At 49.4% G+C, this 20,857-nt stretch overlaps 1 protein-coding gene across 1 annotated transcript in view; it reads right to left on the reverse strand.

The window, feature by feature from the left end:
• LOC138283535 (putative nuclease HARBI1) overlaps positions 1–18,936 on the reverse strand; it is a 168,158-nt gene extending 149,222 nt beyond the window's left edge. Inside the window, exon 1 of the mRNA XM_069221473.1 lies at positions 18,589–18,936. Coding sequence (XP_069077574.1) covers positions 18,589–18,936 — 348 coding nt within the window. The remainder of the gene's footprint in view (positions 1–18,588) is intronic.
• Between the last annotated feature and the right edge of the window lie 1,921 nt (positions 18,937–20,857).

Genomic DNA, 20,857 nt, shown 5'->3' on the forward strand with positions numbered 1-20,857 from the left:
CTTGCATCTCATTAACGCAAGGAAGGCGTTCACGCAAAAAAATGACGCTATTTGCCCATACTTTGGCGCTAGACGCGTCTAACGCCAAAGTATAAATATGGCGTTAGTTTTGCGCCGAATTTGCGTCGAAAAAAACAACGCTAATTCGGCGCAAACGGAGTATAAATACGGGCCTGTATGTGGCTAATAGGTGAGGCCAAGGACCCAATACAGTGTGAATAGGTGTCTGGGTATGGGGTTGTTCCTAAGGGTTAGTATGTGTCTAACAGTTGTCCCTCGATATTTGCAGGTGACTCTGGTTACCCCAACCTGTCATGGCTACTGACCCCAGTGAGGAATCCCAGGACAAGGGCAGAGGAATGCTACAATGAGGCACATGGGCGAACTAGGAGGGTGATCGAGTGAACCTTCGGCCTCCTGAAGGCCAGATTCAGGTGCCTCCATCTGACAGGTGGTTCCCTCTACTACTCACCCAAGAAGGTGTGCCAGATAATCGTGGCCTGCTGTATGCTGCACAACCTGGCTTAGCGAAGGCAGGTGCCTTTTCTGCAGGAGGATGGGCCAGATGGTGGTCTTGTGGCAGCTGTGGAGCCTGTGGACAGTGAAGAAGAGGAGGCAGAAGAAGAGGATATCGACAACAGAAACAACATAATCATGCAATACTTCCAGTGTGACACAGGTAAGAAGATGTCACTGCCTCCCACATCTCATACAATTGTTGGAGCTAGCATAAGTCTGTCATTTTCACTCAGTGTATGGACCCTGACTTGTCACTTTGGCTTTCTATTTTACAGATCTGGGTCCCACTGTGCCCTCTGCTATGTTTCCTCCTGGCCTACAGCTGTGTTACATTGGTATGTGCACAAGTAAATTGACATTGCTATATTCCATGGTTATTGCAATTACACATTTGTGAAAGCACAGACTGACTCCAGATTGTTTTGTGATTGAAGTGTGTTTATTTCTGTGCAAATAAGTGGAGGGGGTTGTAAAATGGGCTGGGGTGATGGTGGAGGAATGTCCATGGCAGAGTCCAGTCTATTTGTTTCACAGGTGCATTGTCCAAAGGGGCATAGGAAGTGGAGCAATGGCAGTTTAAGGATGGACAAGGTGGCATAGTGGGACAGAAGGGTGACATTCAGGGGAGTCTCATTTCCTGGCAGGGGTCTTGGCAATGTTCTCTGTCTTGTTCCTGGATCTCAGGGACCGTTTGCGGAGTGGTTCTCCATCTGCAGGGCGTGGGGTGCTGGTGTCGTGTTCCTGTGGCGGTGCCTCCTGTCCACTAGCGCCGGCGGAGGTGGAGGGCTGTTCATCGTCCAGGCTAGTGTCAGGGGCCCCTTGTTGTGCCACTGTGTCCCTCCTGGTGTTGACAAGGTCTGCAAGCACCCCTACAATGGTGACCAGTGTGGTGTTAATGGACTTCCAGTCCTCCCTGATCCCAAGGTAGTGTTCCTCCTGCAGCCGCTGGGTCTCCTGAAACTTGGCCAGTACCGTTGCCATCATCTCCTGGGAATGGTGGTAAGCTCCCATGATGTTGGAGAGTGCCTCGCGGAGCGTGGGTTCCCTGGGCCTGTCCTCCCCCTGTCGCACAGTAGTCCTCCCAACTTCCGTGTTGTCCTGTGCCTCTGTCCCCTGTACCGTGTGCCCACTTCCACTGCCCCCAGGCCCCTGATTTTCTTGGGTTGGTGGGTTTGCCTGGGTTCCCTGTAGTGGTGGACACACTGCTGATTGACGTGTCCTGGGGACAGAGGGATGGGCCAGCTGGGTGGGTGCTGTGCTGGTGTTTCCTGAGGGGGGAGGCTCTGTGGTGGCTTGTGGCTGTGTCAGGGGAACCGACTGTCCTGAGGTCCCTGATGGGCCAGGCTGGTCATCTTGATCCAGTTGTGCAGAGCTGCTGTCATCAATGTGGGTCTCTTCTGTGGGGGGACTGGATATGTCTGGCACCTCCTGTCCGGTGATGTTGGGTAGGGGTCCTGTTGGGGTGTAAAAGCATAGTTATTGTATCTGTGTGTGCCATCGTGTGCAATGGGTGGTGACCCTCTACTCCAGTGCTTGCATTCTTGGCTTGGTCCTTGTGTGATAGTTGGTTTGGGGTCTGTGTGGGTATCTGTACTGGACATGCTTTGGTGATGGGTGTCCATGCATTGATGTTACATGCAGGGCTTGGTATTGGGATGTGTGGGTTGTGTTGGTGGGGTATCTGTGGCTTGTTGGGGTGATGGGTGTGAGGTTAAGGGTGGGGTATGTGATGGCATGCAGGTAGGGTGGGGGATATAGTAGTAAAGATTTGACTTACCAGAGTCCAGTCCTCCTGCTACTCCTGCGAGGCCCTCAGGATGCAGAATTGCCAAGACTTGCTCCTCCCATGTTGTTAGTTGTGGGGGAGGAGGTGGGGGTCCACCGCCAGTCCTCTGTACTGCAATCTGGTGTCTTGATACCACGGAATGCACCTTCCCCCATAGGTCGTTCCACCTCTTCCTGATGTCATCCTGTGTTCTTGGATGCTGTCCCACTACGTTGACCCTGTCGACAATTCTCCACCATAGCTCCATCTTCCTTACAATTGATGTCTGCTGCACCTGTGATCCGAATAGCTGTGACTCTACCCGGACGATTTCCTCCACCATGACCCTGAGCTCCTCCTTAGAGAACCTGGGGTGTCGTTGAGGGGCCATGATGTGGTGTGGGTGATGTGTGAGGTGGTGTCTGTTGTGATGTGTGAGGGGATGTATTGGTGTGTGTTGTTTGAGGTGCGTGGATGTTGTGTAAGTGATGGTGTTGTGTGTCTGTGGATGCTGGTGTTGTTTAAGGTAGTGTATCTCTCTGGCCTGCTTTAATTTTCTGGTAGTAAGGGTTTGTGGGTAATGTGGGTGTGTGTTTTATAGTGTTGTGGGTGTGGTGTGTGTATGTGTATCAGGTCTGTGTATTTCGAATTGTGCAATGTGGTTTGTTTTGTTAAATATGTGTGTGTATTTTGAGCGCGGCGGTGTGCATCGCCAATGGTTTACCGCGGTTGAAAGTCCGCTGTGTTGATTCGTGGGTCGTGATAGTGTGGGTGTACTCTTGTTGGCGTGACGGTGTCGGTTTTGTTATCGCCAGTTTATCACTGACCTTTGGTGTGGCAGAATTGTGTGGGTGTCTGTATTGTGGCGGATTCCAAGCTGTGGGTCGTAATACCTGTGGTGGGATTCCACTGCCGCAGCGGTATGTTGGCGGTCTTCTGCTCGGCGGTAAGCAGGATTTACCACCGGGGTTGTAATGAGGGCCATAGTGTTGCTAAGATAGATATAGATAAATGGGCTAGACAGTGTTGCTAAGATAGATACATAGATAGCAGACAAGCAGGTAGACAGATAGACAGATCGACAGGTAGATAAACAAGACAGAGAGGAGTCGACCGTAGACAACATGTAGGTAGATAGATAGGTAGATAGATGAATAGATCAACAGACAGGTAGATAGAATGACCGAGACATTGATAGATAGGTGGAAAGACAGACAGATAAAACTGGTAGATAGAGAGGCAGGTAGGCAGACAGCTAGTGTTGCAAAGATAGATATAGATAGATGGGGTAGACACTGTTGCTACGATAGATAGATAGATACATAGATAGATAGATAGATAGATAGATGTAAGTAGGTATGTAGTCTGACAAGTGGAGAGACAAGTAGGCAGGCAGACCAACAGATAGACAGGTAGGTACACAGACAAGTAGATAGACAGACAGATAGGATTAGTAGTAGATAGACAGACAGTTAAGATTGGTACATACATATACAGATAAGATTGGTAGATAGATAGACAGATAAGATTGGTAGATAGATAGACAGGTAGCTAGCTAGACAGACAGGGTTGCAAAGATGGATGGTTGGATGTGTGGATGATTGATAGATAGATAGATAGATAGATAGATAGATAGATAGAAAGATAGATAGATAGATAGATAGATAGATAGATAGATAGATAGGCAGATAGATAGATAGATGGACAGATAGATGGATAGATAGACAGACATTTGGAATAAATGACTCAGATTTCATTAGTAACATAATGGTGTGCTCACTTAAAATGCATACCAACATGACATACAGGAGTGCAGTTGTAGATACACTTCATTGCATACATACTAAAAAGGGGACAGCTCTTTAAATAAGATTTTCAAATTGACACTATCAGCTATGAAACAGCTATGAAACAGCAGCAGTCAGATAAACAAAGGCCACTCCAAAAGGAATTTACAACAGCAATACCAGGAGATAGGAACTGATAAAGCTGAAATGTACCCTGTGTTCACATCTGAGAGAAAGCAATCTTCCATCTTATCAAGCTCTAAGCATTCATGCAAAACTGAACAATAAAGTAAAACCAAAAACACTGGCATTTAAAAGAACTACTTTGTGCACATGTGTGCTCTTGTTAGGAGCAAAATGCAGTCGCACAAAGTGCAGTTAGCCAGTGGGTGAAGTAACTGACTTACGGCCCTCTGCGGTAAACTGCAGTGTGCAGAAGGAGAACGTGAATGACATAACAGACCAATGGATGAAGAAAGCTTGCTATAAGTCCCTGCAAGCATAATATACATATTTTAGTAAAATAAAAAGGTGTTGGCTAATGCCAAATCTAAAAAGGGAAGAAAAAGGGGGTATCTGGCAGGTATAGCTTAGGCAAATAGGTTTCGGTAGAACACCTTGAAATTGTTTTTCACTTTAGGAAAAAGATCCAAGAGACATAGGCCCTCATTACAACCCTGGCAGTAAAGTCCGCTGACCGCCATGCCAACAGCTGCCAACATACTGTGTCCGTGCCGGAAATCCACTATGGGTATTATGACCAACACTTAGAAATCCTCCACAATACAGACACCCACACAAGTCCACCACACCAAAGGTCAGTGATAAATTGGCGGTACCAAAACCCACACCGTTACGCCAACAGGAATACGCCCACACTATCACGGCCCACGAATCAGTGCAGCGGTCATTCAACCGTGGTAAACAATTGGCGGTACACACCGCTGCGCTCAAAATACACACACACCTTATAAACACCACCACATTGGACAATTCAAAATACACACACCTGATACACATACACACACCACACCCACACACCCAATCCAATATAAAACACACACCCACATTACCCACAAACCCTTACAACGACATTTTTGGAAGAAGCAGAGAGACAGAAAAGCAAAGACCACACCAGCATCCAGAGGTACACAACACCATCACTCATACACCATCCACGCACAAAACACCACACACCCCAAAACATCACCCCACACATCACCTCACACATCACTCACACCACATCATGGCACATCAAAGACACCCCAGGTTTTCTGAGGAGGAGCTCAGGGCCATGGTGGAGGAAATCATCCAGGTAGAGCCACAGCTATTCGGATCACAGGTGCAGCAGACCTCCATTGCAAGGAAGATGGAGCTATGGCGGAGAATTGTCAACAGGATCAACGCAGTGGGACAGCACCCCAAGACACAGGATGACATCAGGAAGAGGTAGAATGACCTACGGGGGAAGGTACGTTCCGTGGTATCCAGACACCAGGTAGCCGTACAGTGGACTGGCGGTGGACCCGCACCTCCTCCCCCACAACTAACAACATGGGAGGAGCAAGTCTTGGCGATCATGCATCCTGAGGGCCTTGCAGGAGTAGGAGGAGGACTGGACTCTGGTAAAGCAAATCTTTACTACTTTATCCCCCCACCCTACCTGCATGCTACCACAAACACCTACCCCTACCCTAACACACATCACTCCACCACCTCGCATATACCCCACTATCACAACCCACCCATCCCAATACCAGGCCCTGCATGCAACAACAATGCTTAGACACCATCACCAAAGCATGTCCAAGGGAGAGACTCACCCAGGGCACACATTCACCACTTGCACAAGGGCCAAGGAGATATTGCAAGCACAGTAGTAGAGGGAAACACACACATTGCACAATATGGCACACACCGATACAATAACAATGCATTTACACCCCAACAGGACCCTTACACAACGTCACCGGACAGGAGGTGCCAGACATATCCAGTCCCCCCACAAAAGAGGCCCACAATGACGACAGCAGCTCTGCACGCCTGGATCAAGATGACCAGCCCATCAGGGACCTCTGGACAGTCGGTTTCCCTGCCACAGTCCCAAACCACCACAGACCCTCCCCCCTCAGGAAACACCACCACAGCACCCACCGGGCCCATGCCACTGTCCCCAGGAGACGTCAATCAGAAGTGTGTCCACCACTACAGGGACCCCAGGCAACCCCACAAGCACAGGACAATCAGGGACCTGGGGTCAGTGGAAGTGGGCACACGGTTCAGGGGACGGAGGCACAGGATAACAGGGAAGCTGGAAGGGCTGCTGTGCGACGGTTGGAGGACAGGCCCAGGGAACCGACCTTCAACGAGGTACTATCAAACATCATGGGAGCATACCACCATTCCCAGGTGACCATGGGCACAGTACTGGCCAAGTTTCAGGAGACCCAGCGGCTGCAGGAGGGACAGTAACTGGGGATCAGGGACGACCTGAAGTCCATCAACACCACCCTGGTCACCATTGCAGGGGTGCTAGCAGACATGGCCAACACCATGAGGGAGACAGTGGCATAACACCGGGCCCCTGACACCAGCCCGAACGATGAACAGCCTTCCACGCACGCTGGCGCTAGTGGACAGAAGGTCCCGCCACAGGACTAACAGGCCACCAGCACCCCACCCCCTGCAGAAGGAGAACCACCCCGCAAACGGTCCCTGCGATCCAGGCAGAAGACAGAGAACATTGCAAAGACCCCCGCCAGGAAATAAGACTCTCCTGATTGTCACCCTTCTGTCCCACTCTGTCACCCTGTCCACCTTGAACTGACATTGATCCACTTCCTATGCCCCATTGGACAATGCACCTGTGAGACCGAGAGACTGGACTCTACTATGGACCTTCCTCCACCATTTGCCCCGCCCCTTCCACATACCCCTATACACATTAGCCCATAAATAAACACCCTTGAATCACAAACCAATCTGGAGCCCGTTTGTACTTTCACAAATGTATAATTACAACTTCTTCCACAAATATCACTGTAAATGTTCATTTGCACATACCAATGTATGACAGTTATTGTGCAGCAGTAAATATAGCAGAAGGCAGAATGAGGTATCCAGGTCTGTGAAATGGAAAGCCAAAGTGAACTGTTAGTGTCCATACACAGAGGTTAAGAGGCTAACTTACATAATGTTCTACAGTAGTCAGATATGAGATGAGCAGTGCCAGTCTCTTACCTGTGTCTCACTGAAAGTACTGCATGATGATGTTGTTTCGGTTGTCAATATCTTCTTCCTCTGCCTCCTCTTCCTCACTGTCTACAGGCTCCACAGCTGCCCCAATACCATCGTCAGGCCCATCCTCCTGCAGAAAAGGCACCTGGCGTCGCAAAGCCAGGTTGTGCAACATGCAGCATGCCACGATTTTCTGTCACACCTTCTTCGGTGAGTAGTATAGGGAGCCACCTGTTAGATGGAGGCACCGGAATCTGGCATTCAGGAGGCCGAAAGTCCGCTCAATGATATGCCTAGTTCACCCATGTGCCTCATTGTAGCGTTCCTCTGCCCTTGTCCTGGCATTCCTCACTGGGTTCAGTAGCCACGAGAGGCTGGGGTAACCAGAGTCACCTGCAAATGTCGAGGGAAATCTATTAGACACACACTAACCCTTAGGGACTACCACATACCCAGTCACCTGTTCATACTGTGTGGGGACCTTGGGCTCACCTATTAGCCACACCCGGTGCCTCTGGAGTTGGTCCATCACATAAGTGATGCTGCTATTCCTCAAAATATAACCATCATGCACAGAGCCAGGATACTTGTCATTCACATGAGAGATGTAATGGTCTTCCAAACACCCCATCTGCACATTCATAGAATGGTAGCTTTTTCGATTTCTGTACACCTGTTAATTTCTGCGGGGGGTCAAATGCCACATGTGTACCATCAATGGCACCAATTATGTTGGGGGTATGTCCCAGGGCATAGAAGTCAGCTTTCACTGTGGGTAAATCCTCCACCTGGGGTAGTACGATGTAGCTGCGCATGTGTTTCAGCAGGGCTGACAACACTCTGGTCAACTCGTTAGAAAACATTGGCTGAAACATCCCTGATGCCATGGGCAATGTAGTTTGAAAGGAGCCACTTGCCAGGAAATGGAGCACTGACAGGACATGTACTAGAGGGGGTATTCCTGGGGGATGACAGATAGCTGACATCAGGTCTGGCTCCAATTGGGCACACAGGTCTTGGATTGTGGCACGATCAAGTCTGTAGGTGATAATGATGTGTCTGTCTTCCATTGTCTACAGGCCCACCAGGGGTCTATACACCGGAGGATGACACCATCTCATCATCTGCCCCAGCGGATGTGCCCTATGGAGGAGAATGGTGAGCAGAGGGTCATGTACCACATAGGTTGCACAAGTGTTTTTGCTGTAATGTGAGTAAATCCATGTGTAGCATTGTCTGTCCGTATTTCTGCCAAAATGTGCTGTGACACAGTTAGGTGCCATGCCATGTGCCCCCCTGAAATGGCGGCTGCCTGACCTGTAAGGAGGGACAAGGTGAAATGAGGTAACTGTGCTGGCGTTGTGCTGGCGTTGTGCAGCGTTGCGGTAGGCGGTCGAAGACCGCTGCGCAATTTAGCATTGGTTATCATTGGGCCCTATGGGTTCCAGGAGCCAATGACGATGTACTTCGGCGGTGACGGTACGCACCGCCGCAGATGTGACCGCCATTTTCTATCTGTTCACTCACTTGATACCTGACCTTCAACAGGACAGGACCTACACTGCAAGTGCTGCTGTGACCTGTGTCTGGAAGCAACAATGGCTCGAGTGTCTGGGGAAAGAGCCCCTGCCTTCACTTTGGAGGAGTTGGAGAAACTAGTGGATAGGGTCCTCCCCCAGTACACGCTACTCTACGGTCCTCCAGACAAACAGGTGAGTACACTGTGAGCATGATGCGTGGGCCATGAATGTAGGGAGTTGTGTGGATAGAAGATACATGTGGGGGGGGCTGAGGCCTGCATGTGAGGAGGGTGAGTATATGTGCGTCAGGGCATGGGTGGGAACTGGTGGGCAGTGACTATGTGGTCCGGACGGGAGAGTAATTTCCTTTCATCCTGTACCTTTCCTCTAGGTCAGCGCCCACCAGAAGAAGGGTATTTGACATGCCATCGCCAAAGAAGTGCAGACTCTGGGGGTCTATCATAGACGGAGCACCCACTGCCACAAGAGATGGGAGGACCTGCGCCGCTGGAGCAAGAAGACGGCGGAGGCCGAGCTGGGGATGGCCTCCCAACGTGGAAGGGGTGCCCATCGCACCATGACCCCCCTCATGTTCTGGATCCTGGCGGTGGCATATCCGGAGTTGGATGGGCGCTTGAGAGCATCACAGCAGCCACAAGGGGGTGAGTACAGTCTCATTCAGCTGACTCTGCGCGCTTTACAAGGTGTCTGGGTGGGGGATGTGGGTTCCCCTAGGCCAGGGCGAACTTGGTAGGGTAGGTCCATTGTTAGGCAGGTTCTGAGGCACTCCAACCCCAATAGTGGTAGTGGGCATCTACAACTAGTCAGGCTCCTGTGGGCCCCAGGTGTGCAGAAAATGGTGTTAGGCATAGTCCCCCATGGGCAGGTGATTTTACTACTAACTGCTAGTGCATGGCCTAGTGAATAGGGTTGCTCCCTGTGTTTTGTGTCTGCCAACGGTAGTGGTGTTACTGGCATTGACCATGTGTCTCCTCTATCTTTCCCCCTCTTCTTGTTTTGTCACCCTGTCCTAGTGTGCATTAGCATCATCTGGCGGAGGAGCAGAGGCATCGGAGACTGAGGGAGCTGCATCCCACATGGCCCAGGAGGGTGAATCCACCGACGGTGAGGGCACCAGTGGGACGGAGGGCGAGGGGAGCTCCAAGACGGGGACAGGAGGGGACACCAGCGACTCCTCCTCTGATGGGAGCTCCCTTGAGGTGGCAGGCACCTCTGTGCCCGCCCCAACAACAGGTACAGCCGCCACCCCCCTACCAGCACCGTCCTCCCAGCAGCCCCTCAGCGTGTTACCTGTGCCCGCTCACCCAGGAGGGTGGGCATCTCCTTCGCCCCAGGCACCTCAAGCCGTGCCCCAGTCAGCCCTGCTGCCCTCAGTGAGGAGGCTATTGACCTCCTGAGATCCCTCACTGTTGGGCAGTCAACCATTCTGAATGCCATCCAGGGTGTCGAGAGGCATTTGTAGCAAACAAATGCATACCTGGAGAGCATTCATCTGGCGTGGCGGCCCAACAGAGAGCATTTCAGGCTCTGGCCTCAGCACTGATGGCAGCCATTGTCCCTGTGTCCAGCCTCCCCCTCCAACTTCCACTACCCAGACCCAATCCCCTCTACCTCAGCCTATCCCAAGCACACAATCAGACCAGAATGCACACACATCAACACACAAAAGTGGCTCAGGCAAACATAAGCATCACACATCACACATGCTCTCACACAAGCACCATACCCATGCAGACACACCAACATCCACTGCCTCCACCGTGTCCCCCTCCTCCACGTCCTCCACCTCCCTCCCAGTCTCGTCTCCACTCACACCTGCATGCACTACATCCTCAGCCACTACCTCCATCACCAGCATGCCCATCACTACACACCGCTCACGTGCAATCACCACCCTCACTACCATTCAAACGTCCCCTGTGTCCTCTCCCAGTGTGTCTGTGAGCCCTCCTCCCAAAGTACACAAACGCAGACACACACCCACTCAACAGCCATCCACCTCACAACAGCCTCCAACCCATGCACCTTCACCCAAACTCAGCAGACGTACACCTCCTAATACCACTACCTCTTCCTCCACTTCCAAACACCCTCCATCTTCCCGTCCCAGTGTGCCACCAAATCTGCATCCGCTGTGGTCCCTGCTACTCCAGTACGGTCAAAGGGGTCACCCGTCAGAGCTGCCAGTGTGCCACCGACAGAAAAGAAGGACCACCCTATTCCACCACCTGCAAAGCTCAAAAAGGGACCTGCTTCAAGCAGGGGACAGTCACACCACCCACCCAACAAGGCCTCGCACAAACACAGAGTGGACAGTGCCAAGGTCCATGCAGCGGCTGTCAAAATGGGGAAGGGCCACAAGCCAAAGGGCACATCACCTCTGGGCACGATTTCACATGGGGACAGGCTGGTGACCACCAAATCATCAGAGATGGCAGCCACATGCACCCCAGTCACCACCGCCGCTCCGACCGCCACCTGTACCGCCACCTGCACCGCCGCTGCCACAACATCAGGCTGCAGCATCCTCCCCAAGAATCAGCCATCCGAGGCTGCCAGAGACAGTATGGTGTCTCCATCCACCCCAACAGTCACTTGCACCACGGTCAGCACTGGCAGCATCTCCTCCGCAGCCACCGCTGCCTGCACCACCATCAGCACTGCCACGTGCACAGCCGATGCCACTTTGTAAGACGTCAGACCCATCCCCAGTGTGCAGCCGTCAGAGTCTGCAGGTGACGTCCTGGACACACCACTTGAGACACCACCTCCAGCACTGACACGAACCAGAAATTGGCAGCCTAAGTCACCGCAGGATGGAGTCTGGGTCTGCCTCCATGGAGTATCATGCTACCTGTTCCATGTACATTGCATGGCTGTGACACACAGGTGAGACGAAGTCAACATGCCACACCCCAGGTGCAGCATCACTGGGCACAAAGCCCCCTCCAGAACCAGTGGAGAAAAACATCCACTCACACAGTCCTTGGCAGGATGAAGCACTCTGGGCACAAAGCCCCCTCCAGAACCAGTGGAACATGTCACCGACTTGAGAGACTGTGGCTTTGCACTCCTCAAGAGCAAGCAGTGGGCAACCCACCCACTTGAGAGACTTGAGAGACTGTGGCTTTGCACTCCTCAGGAGCAAGCAGTGGGCAACCCACCCACTTGAGAGACTTGAGAGACTGTGGCTTTGCAATCCCCTGGACCAAGCAGTGGGCAACCCACCCACTTGAGAGACTTGAGAGACTGTGGCTTTGCACTCCCCAGGAGCAAGCAGTGGGCATGGAGCCCCCTCGAGGAGCAGTGGCGTCGTATGATCATCCAGCTGAGATGCCCCCCTCCCCTTCCCCCTGAGGTGCCTGTTTTTTTCCGACCTGATGCCCCTCCAGTGTTCTCTCCGTTTTGAGGCAGGTGTCATGTGTGGGCTTCGCCCATGCTTTTTGGGACCACTGGTCCAAGGACATTTCATGGGACAGTGTACGGACTTGTGTACTTGCTGTAAATATTTGTGTATACTGATTATTTACTGTTCTCTTGGGCTATCTGATTGTTTGAATATTACACTAGTTAAACTCATTTCGTTTGGTCCTTGCGTTCTTCCAGGGAGTGACGGGGTGTATCTGTGATGTTGTTGGATATGTGTGTGTGTGTGTGTTGTTGGGGGTGGGGGGTGAGGGTGTTGCGTATTGCATGTGTGTGTGTCACTCTCTTTTCCCTCCTACCCTCCCCTTTGTGCTAGGTGCAGTACTCACTGTGGTCGTCGCCGCCTTCTTTCTACTTCGTGGTGTATTAAGAGATACAGCAACATGGGCAGGACCTGTAGTTCGGGCTCCATGGCGTCCTGGTTCTTTGTTGAGTGTCATGAGGTGAGTGGTTTCCCTTCCTAAGACTGTTTCTGCCGTGCTTTTGATGGCGTTGATACCGCCCCGGAAAAGCTGGTGGTTTGGTGCCTTGTAATAGTGTGGGCGTTACATTGTCTTGTGCTTGTCTGTTGGTGGTTACCGCTGCGGTGTTTGTTGCTACCGCTGTGGTGGTCAGAGTGTTAAAGTGGCTGTCTGCGTTGGCGGTTTCCACCATGGTTGTGATTCCATTTCTTTGACCGCTGGCCTGTTAGCGGTATTACTGCCGCTTTATCACCAACCGCTAGGGTTGTAATGAGGGCCATAATGCATGCAGAATGCTGTGGAGTAGCCCATGTAGTCATTCTACTTATTTGTTGGACAACCTTGCAGAAAACCGTAGAAGGTGCCTTTGCTCTGGTGAAATGTGCACAGTCAACAAATGGGGGGATCTATCCAATTCAGGGCATACCAGTGGGAGAAGTAAAGCCCCTAGAAATGGCGGCCTTAGATGCAGTTTGGATGTTATGAGTGTGTGCAAACTGACAATCTTCATAGTATAAAGGCCTTGCAATATCATAGTAAAAATGGAAAGCAGGTATCACATTGAGATTGCGTAGTGTTTCCGCAGTTGAGCAAGCGTGAAGAGCAGAAATAAGATAAGGAGAAAAGTTTCCTCACTGGAATGCCAAAAATACCTTAAAAGTAACAACGGGTGAGTCCATCACATCACAGTATCCTTTTGCAATACAGTATTGGGTTTAAATGTACAGTGAGCTTGAAGCTGGCTAATAACATCTTGAAAAACAGTCTTAGAAGATAGGTGCTTGAGGTCTTTGCATTAGTTTGACTAGAACCAAATTCAATTCCCAATTCAACACAGGGCACTTGGTGGGAGAAACAGATGTATTAGGCCCAGATGGTTGTGCAAATGGCCTTGTTGGAGGTAGATCATTCCCTGGGACTCTTCCTGTAGGTGCCCAAGGGCGTTATGTAGATCTGTAGGTGTCCAGCTGGATGTCCCAATAAGCATGATGTTTAGATAAAGATAGGAGGAAGTGAACAGGTTAATGTTCTTAAGCACAATCTAATAGCAACCCCCAAAACCCTAGCCATTTGCTATACTGTGTTCTAAGGATGACGTAACAGCAACATTTATTGAAATTTAACAGTGTAAAAAATATCCTGTTTTATGTTACTTGTGGATGACTTTTTATGTTCCACAGGACGCTGTGGGGGTCATTATGAGTTTGGTGGTCTTTTCACGAAGACAGGCGCACTGGCGGCTGCCAAAAGCCGCCATGTTGGCAGTCATCCAACTGCTGTATTAACAGTTATACTGTGAAGCCTGCCAAAAAACAGCCAAATATGTGAAACCGCCTGGACACTGGAGAACGTAAAAGAGGCAGTCCCACCGTCAGAACCGCCAGCCCGACAAAAATCCTCCCATCAGATTACGATCCACAAATCACGACAGCGGTTCTTTCATGGCAGAAAACCATTGGCAGTGCAAACTGCGGCAGTTTCAACTCACATCACACTGAACACAACACCACATTGGATAGTTTGAAAATCACACACCTGACACACATCCACACACTCAACACACCTATACACTCCACAATGTAACACACCCCTACACAACCCACAATCATTTGCAACCAGAACGCCAGCCACAGAGGAGAAATAACCATCACAGATTTACTACATTAACTGTTGCTGCCCACACACATTTCAACACCCATACACATCACAGCACCAACACCTTATCACTTACATCTGGTACAATTTTCCACTTTTTAAACACTACCTCACCATCTTTAACACCATTACGATGTCCCCACCAAAACACCCATGTTTTACAAATGATGAGTTGAGGGTCATGGTGGACGAAATTGTCAGAGTAGAGCCACACCTGTTCGGAGCATAGGTCCAGCAAACATCAATAGCCAGGACAATGGAGTTGTGGCAAAGAATAGTCGACAGGTTTAATGCTGTAGGCACCTATCCATGCACAAGGGAGGACATCAGGAAGAGGTGGAATGACCTCCGGGGAAGGTGCATTCCACGGCATCCAGGCACCAGCTGGCGGTACTCAAGACTGGCTGTGGGCCCCCACCTCCTCCCCCTACTTTCACATCTTGGGAGGAGAAGGTCTTGAACATAAAGCATCCTGAGGTCCTGACAGGAATACCTGTGGGAGTGGAGTCTGGTACGTCCCCACAAATTTAATGTCACCCAATTGTTTTGTCTTACATGCTCCCTCACCACTTTACCTAACCTCAATTAACAAACCACCCGCACCCCTCTGTCCAAATGTCCTAATACCCCTCTCTGGCATGCCACATGTCCACTAACCTCATCTGGCACCACAACCCTTGGAAATGGCGGGTGAAGTACTGGGAACTGATAGCACTATAACTCCTAGAAGGCATTACCCCACCATTATGCAAGCCTGAACAGTGCACCAAAAGTGAGATGTCATGCATGTAAAACTAACTACCAATCTAAACCCATTATAAGTGTCCAACTGTGAAACAGTCTATGGCAATCACATCAATGCAAAGGCCCACTCCCACTATCATTACAAGCTAAACACAGCTACAGCTGAATGCCCAATCAAACTACCCTTAGAAAAAAGATTCCTAAGACTGAAATTTACTCACCAGGGGTGGAAATCTAGATTCCAAAGTGGATGCACATGCAGTACATCCAGATAGAGGTCACTTTCAATTGCTTACTCCCATATTGTGTTCCTACTCTGACACTATTGTGCATTGTCCAGCTTATTTTATGCATGTATCATGCCAGACACTTCACTAGGCAACAAAGTGAACACCCATGTCAATAGTCAGACAACATGTGATGGTATCAGAAGTCTAATTACTATCAACATAGTTTAACATCTTTAAGCATGGTGTTTGGTATTGACATTACAGAGTCTCATTTTGTACTAAGTAAGGTTTTGCAGCAGCTGACATTGTCATTTCTGGGGATCATGTTAAGGCACTGTGTGCATCTCACACAACATCATAAATACTCTACATGATACATCACTTACAGCAACTCTGTGTTCCACTTCTCCCAGAAGTAACCTTGCCATTGCCACCATGGAGAGGATACCAGAGACTGCCACTACCCCTCTGGAAGAAGGCCCCAGTGAGGACAACACCCCTGGATGTGTGGACAATGAGGACAAAGCTGGCCCATCAGGAACACCTGGTCAGTCAACAACTGTCATTCTTACCCTGCCCACATCGACTCCTCCCAGCCCTGTTGCATCAATATCACAGGCAACCATTCGTCCCCAAACTTGTGTCCCAAGGACTGGCTCATCCATTGTGTGCCCCCCAGTACAGGTACCTGAGTCATACCTAGTCACCCCTGACAATGATGGTCCTGCCACCACTGGGAGTGGGCACACTGTGCCAGGGGCACAGGAACATGGGGGTAGGGTGTGTGGGAGGGATGGTGTGGGCCAAAGGATGGGGGCTTCAGAGGACAATACTGACCAGAAAACCGTCTCCCAAGCCTTGGGAGCCTACCAAAATTCCCAAGGCATGATGGGACAGGTAGTCACCATGATGGGGGAAATCCAGAAGTTGCAGAGGGACAGCCACCAGGAAGTCATGCAGCAGTGGCAGGCACAAAATGCCATCCTGGTTTCCATTGCTAGGGTGCTGAGGGCTACCCTGCGTAGGTCAGCCACACAATGGGCCTCTTCAACTAGTAATTACTCATCTGCCCCTTCTACATCTGCGGCTGCTAATGGGATAGAGGCCCTGGCAGGAGTAGTACATGCCTCAGACACCACATCCTCTGTACCAGAGGAACCCACCCTGCAAAGGTGGACATCCACTCAAACATCCAGGAGGAGCAGATGCCAAGACAAAACCCACTGTCAAGAAGTGAACCTCTCCTGACTGTTTCCCCTTGTGGGCCACAGATAAACCCTGTTGACTTCTGAAACATAAATCCATTTCCCTAGGTTACAAGTACAAAGAACTTGTCTTTCCTAATGGTGTAGCAGCTACCCTGATGATTTCAGCCACCATGACTGAACCATTCACGGTTTGCTTTCTGTTAGTTTTGTTTTAATTCACACAGATTGTTTTGCACTCCCCAATAAATGCACCTTGAGCACAGGTTATGTGTAAGTGTCATTTATCAACCATGTACTATTGTTATGTATGACAACTACATTATCAATATGTCCCTCTGTATTGTGCAACCCTTGTTATGGACATCACATGTGCACTGTATCACCAGAAGACTCATTAAATTGGGATGGTATCATTGCTATAAGCAAAAACAGCTGTATTTGTCATCTCCACACAAATATTTCTAGATTTGCTAACAGCAGAAAGGGCACTACTGCTATTGACAGATCTTAGGGACATGTCACTCTTCCTACTAGCCTGGAGCCAGACAGATTGGTCCTTTGTATCACCAGGTAAAGCCTTATTACATACCCATACCTTAGCTCACTAATAGTCATTCCCCATCATACAGACAGAGATCAGTACTGTTGTACTCAGTCTCTGAATCTTTCACTGACCATGGCCCCATACATGTAGGCTAACCACTCACCTATGTCAGTCCACACATGCATGCACACTGGTCTGCAAAGTAGGAACACACTGACAGCTGTGTTTAAGGTAGGTCACATACAACAGAAACCGTTATGATGGCAGAGGCTAGGGTGCAGCATTTTCACATGTGTCAGACACATTTGGACACACACATGACACCATTCGACTACCTCCAGTACAAAACAGGTTTCCTTGGTGGAAAAAAACACTTCCACCCCAGCCTCCTGACAGCCTTGCCATTTCAGTTACACTCTGCAAATTCATGGCAATCTGTAACTGTATTCAACCATGTTCACTTCTCATGTCTGCCTGCAATTCCCATCTGCCTCTGACACTGTCTGACTTGCCAATGATGAAGAACCAAACAGAAAATCAGCAACTCTGTGATAGACAAATATAAGGGACATGCCATAGCTGTAAACAAACATCAGTTTTGACAAACTCATTTGTACAAGTGTGACATATGCAGTAACATCCCAGGACACTGTACACTACAATATACTGTACACAATACTAACTTACAATCTGCATGCGTACCTGGCTCATTGGCATAGGAGCCAACTAAGACCTCACAGGTGATGGTATATAGAAAGTGATGTGCCATTCATCTCCTGTAGTTTAAAACATGAACTCTCAACATTAAGGAGACATCACATACCTTTAGTCAATTGAAGTACTGATTGATTAGATCTGCCCTGAAGTTTCCAGCTTCATCATCATCAGGCTCATCATCCCTTGGCAAATCTGCATTTCCACCCACAGGTTCTGCTGCCTCCCCCTCATCTGGTATGAAAGGAATCTGACATCTCGGGGCAAGGATGTGGAGCATGCAGCAGGCAACAATTATATGACATACCTTGTAGGGTGAGTAGAGGTGAGCTCCACCAGATATGTCCAGGCAGTGCCTTCAGGAGCCCAAAGGTCTGCCCCTCCGTGGGCCTCATTGTAGTGGACTTCCCATGGAGTGGTTGGGTACCTCACTGGTGTCAACAACCGAGGACGGTATGGGTAGCCAGAGTTCCCAGTAAGGAATAGTTACAATAACACAAACATATATCTTGGACATGCACATTTGTGATAGCACGAGAGAAACTTAACAAACACACATGTCAAATGTGACATGTCAACCAGCCAGGCCCTCTCTGTGTATAGTCGTGTCATCAGCGTTGGGATATTGCTGTTCCCCATGATGAAGGAATCATGGACTGATCCTGGAAGCTTTGCACAGACTTGTGAAATGCATTGGTCTTCCAAACACACCACTTGGACTTTGATTGAGTGGTATTTATTCCTGTTCCTGTGTACCTGTTCATTGGCACTGGGGGGGACCAAGGCCACATGGGTGCCATCTATTGTTCCAATGACATCTGTAGTGTGTTCCAAACCATAAAACTCTGCCTCCACATAGGCCAATTCTACATGTTGGGGAAACCTGATGTAGCTGTTCAGCTGTTTCAACAATGCACATAGTACATCCTTCAAATCCATATTAAACATGGGCTGAGACATCTCTGTAGTTAGGGCCACCGTATTTTGAAAGGACCCAGTGGCCAGGATGTGTAGCACTGACATGACTTGAACGGTGGGAGGTATGCTATTGGGACTGCGGATGGCAGGCATCAGATCTGGCTCTAACTGATCACAGAGATCCATGATTGTATGCCTATTCAGGCGCTAGATCTGTATCATGTGTCTTTCCTCCATGGTGCCCAGGTCTACTAGTGGGCCGTATACTGGAGGTTGTCTTCCTCTCCTCATGCCTGGTTAACTATTTGGAAAAAATGTGATTGTATGTTAGATTGTATGTGACTTTGACAATGTACACATAATGGATATGTTCAAATATAAGTCACACATCTCTCCATATGATGTCACATACAACATATGACATTAGAAGCATCTTGCTATGCATCCTATGACAATCCCCTTGGTTCAGATTCCATGTATCCTCTGATGTACTAGACATGCATATTTATCTGTGACTCTCAGTGTTTGATAGTGGAACCTAGTTTACAAGTGACACATATTTTTTGCCCCTGTACTCCATTGTCTTCGCACATAGGATGAGAAAAGGCTTTTCATTTACATTACCAACAATTCCTCTGTTACCCGGCTTTTCCTCCACAAATTCACAATTAGACTACTAAATTTGAAGGCAGCACTTACTAATAGTTCGCACAATATAGAGAATCCTCAATGACACAGATATCATAACTTTTCCATACGTATAATTGTCTCAAAATGGCAGCTGCCTGATCTACTGTACTGGACATGAGGAAGTGACCTAACTCCGTCGGCGGATCTTGTCATGGCAGTAGGCGGTCATAACTGCAGTGCACATTGCCATTGGAACACATTGCTGCCCTTGACGGACCTGGGCCATTGGCGATGTCTGCCGGCGGTGACAGTCATGTATGTGGTGGACATGACCGCTATTTTCTGCTGTAATGGTTACTTGACTCCTGACACTGCTGCCATCAAGACCTCCACTAACTGAGCTGCTGTGTACTGCCTCTGGAAGCTATCATGCTACGTCCTGCAGGTGACAGGGCCCCAGCCTTCACTCCAGAAGAGCTGGAGAGGCTCTTGGAGAAGGTCCTACCCCCATACCTGTGTGTCTACATATGTCTTCCTTTCATGATTTGACCTTTTCCCTACTCCTCTTCTCCCCGTGAGAGCCCTAAATGCTAAATTTCCCTCCCCAGGCCCGTCTCTTCCACATCCAAGGTCTCCCCTGCAAGTATTCATGCCTCACCCCCACCAAGAAGTCTACTGCTCCCAACAGAACCCAACCCCCCCAAGCCGAAACCTAAACCCCCCTCCCAAGCCCAATCCCAAAGGACCACCTCCAAAGCCTAAGCGCAAATGCCCCTCTCCGCCCACCCCACCCCGATACACCCTGAGGTGCCTGCCTGCCCCCTTGATACCCCTACCTGTGGAGGTTACATGGCAGTCAAGAGTCAAGTTTGGGGCACACAGATGTGCATCAAGTGCATATCGCACTATTTCTATTTGGACTGGCCTATGGCCTTGGACATTTTCATATTTATTCTCACTTTTAATAGATAATTGGGCCAATCAATTGTTGGTTTCAACGTTACATATTTGTCCTGCATTTCTTTTCTAGGGGCATATTTGTGTGTAAGTGGTGCTTGTGCTACCTGTTTTGTCTGGGCAGCATGTGAGGTTGTGCACAGTGCATTTGTCCCCCAGTGATAGATGTGTGTTGTGTGATGGGCATGTATATGTTGGGGACATGTTGTTGTCATGGTATTGGTTGGTGTTTGTGTTGACATGTGTTTGTTGCAGTATTGTGTGCCTTTGTGTCCTTTGTGTGCTTTGACTGTGTGCATGTTTGGTGCATGGTATGTCAGATACGATGTGATGTGTGTTTGCTGTGTATGTCAAATGCTGCGTTGTATGGTTGTGTGATTGTGTGTGTTCATTCCCTTTTGATGGTACATTGTGTTGTATGTATGATTTGTCACTGGGTAGTGGCTATTGTGGGTGCTTGCCAATGTATCAATCGTGTTGCGGTTGTGGTGTTGTAGTGGCGTTTTGTGGTGTTGTGTTT

Source organism: Pleurodeles waltl, chromosome 3_1 (assembly GCF_031143425.1).
Source record: "Pleurodeles waltl isolate 20211129_DDA chromosome 3_1, aPleWal1.hap1.20221129, whole genome shotgun sequence".
NCBI classification, from domain to species: domain Eukaryota; kingdom Metazoa; phylum Chordata; class Amphibia; order Caudata; family Salamandridae; genus Pleurodeles; species Pleurodeles waltl.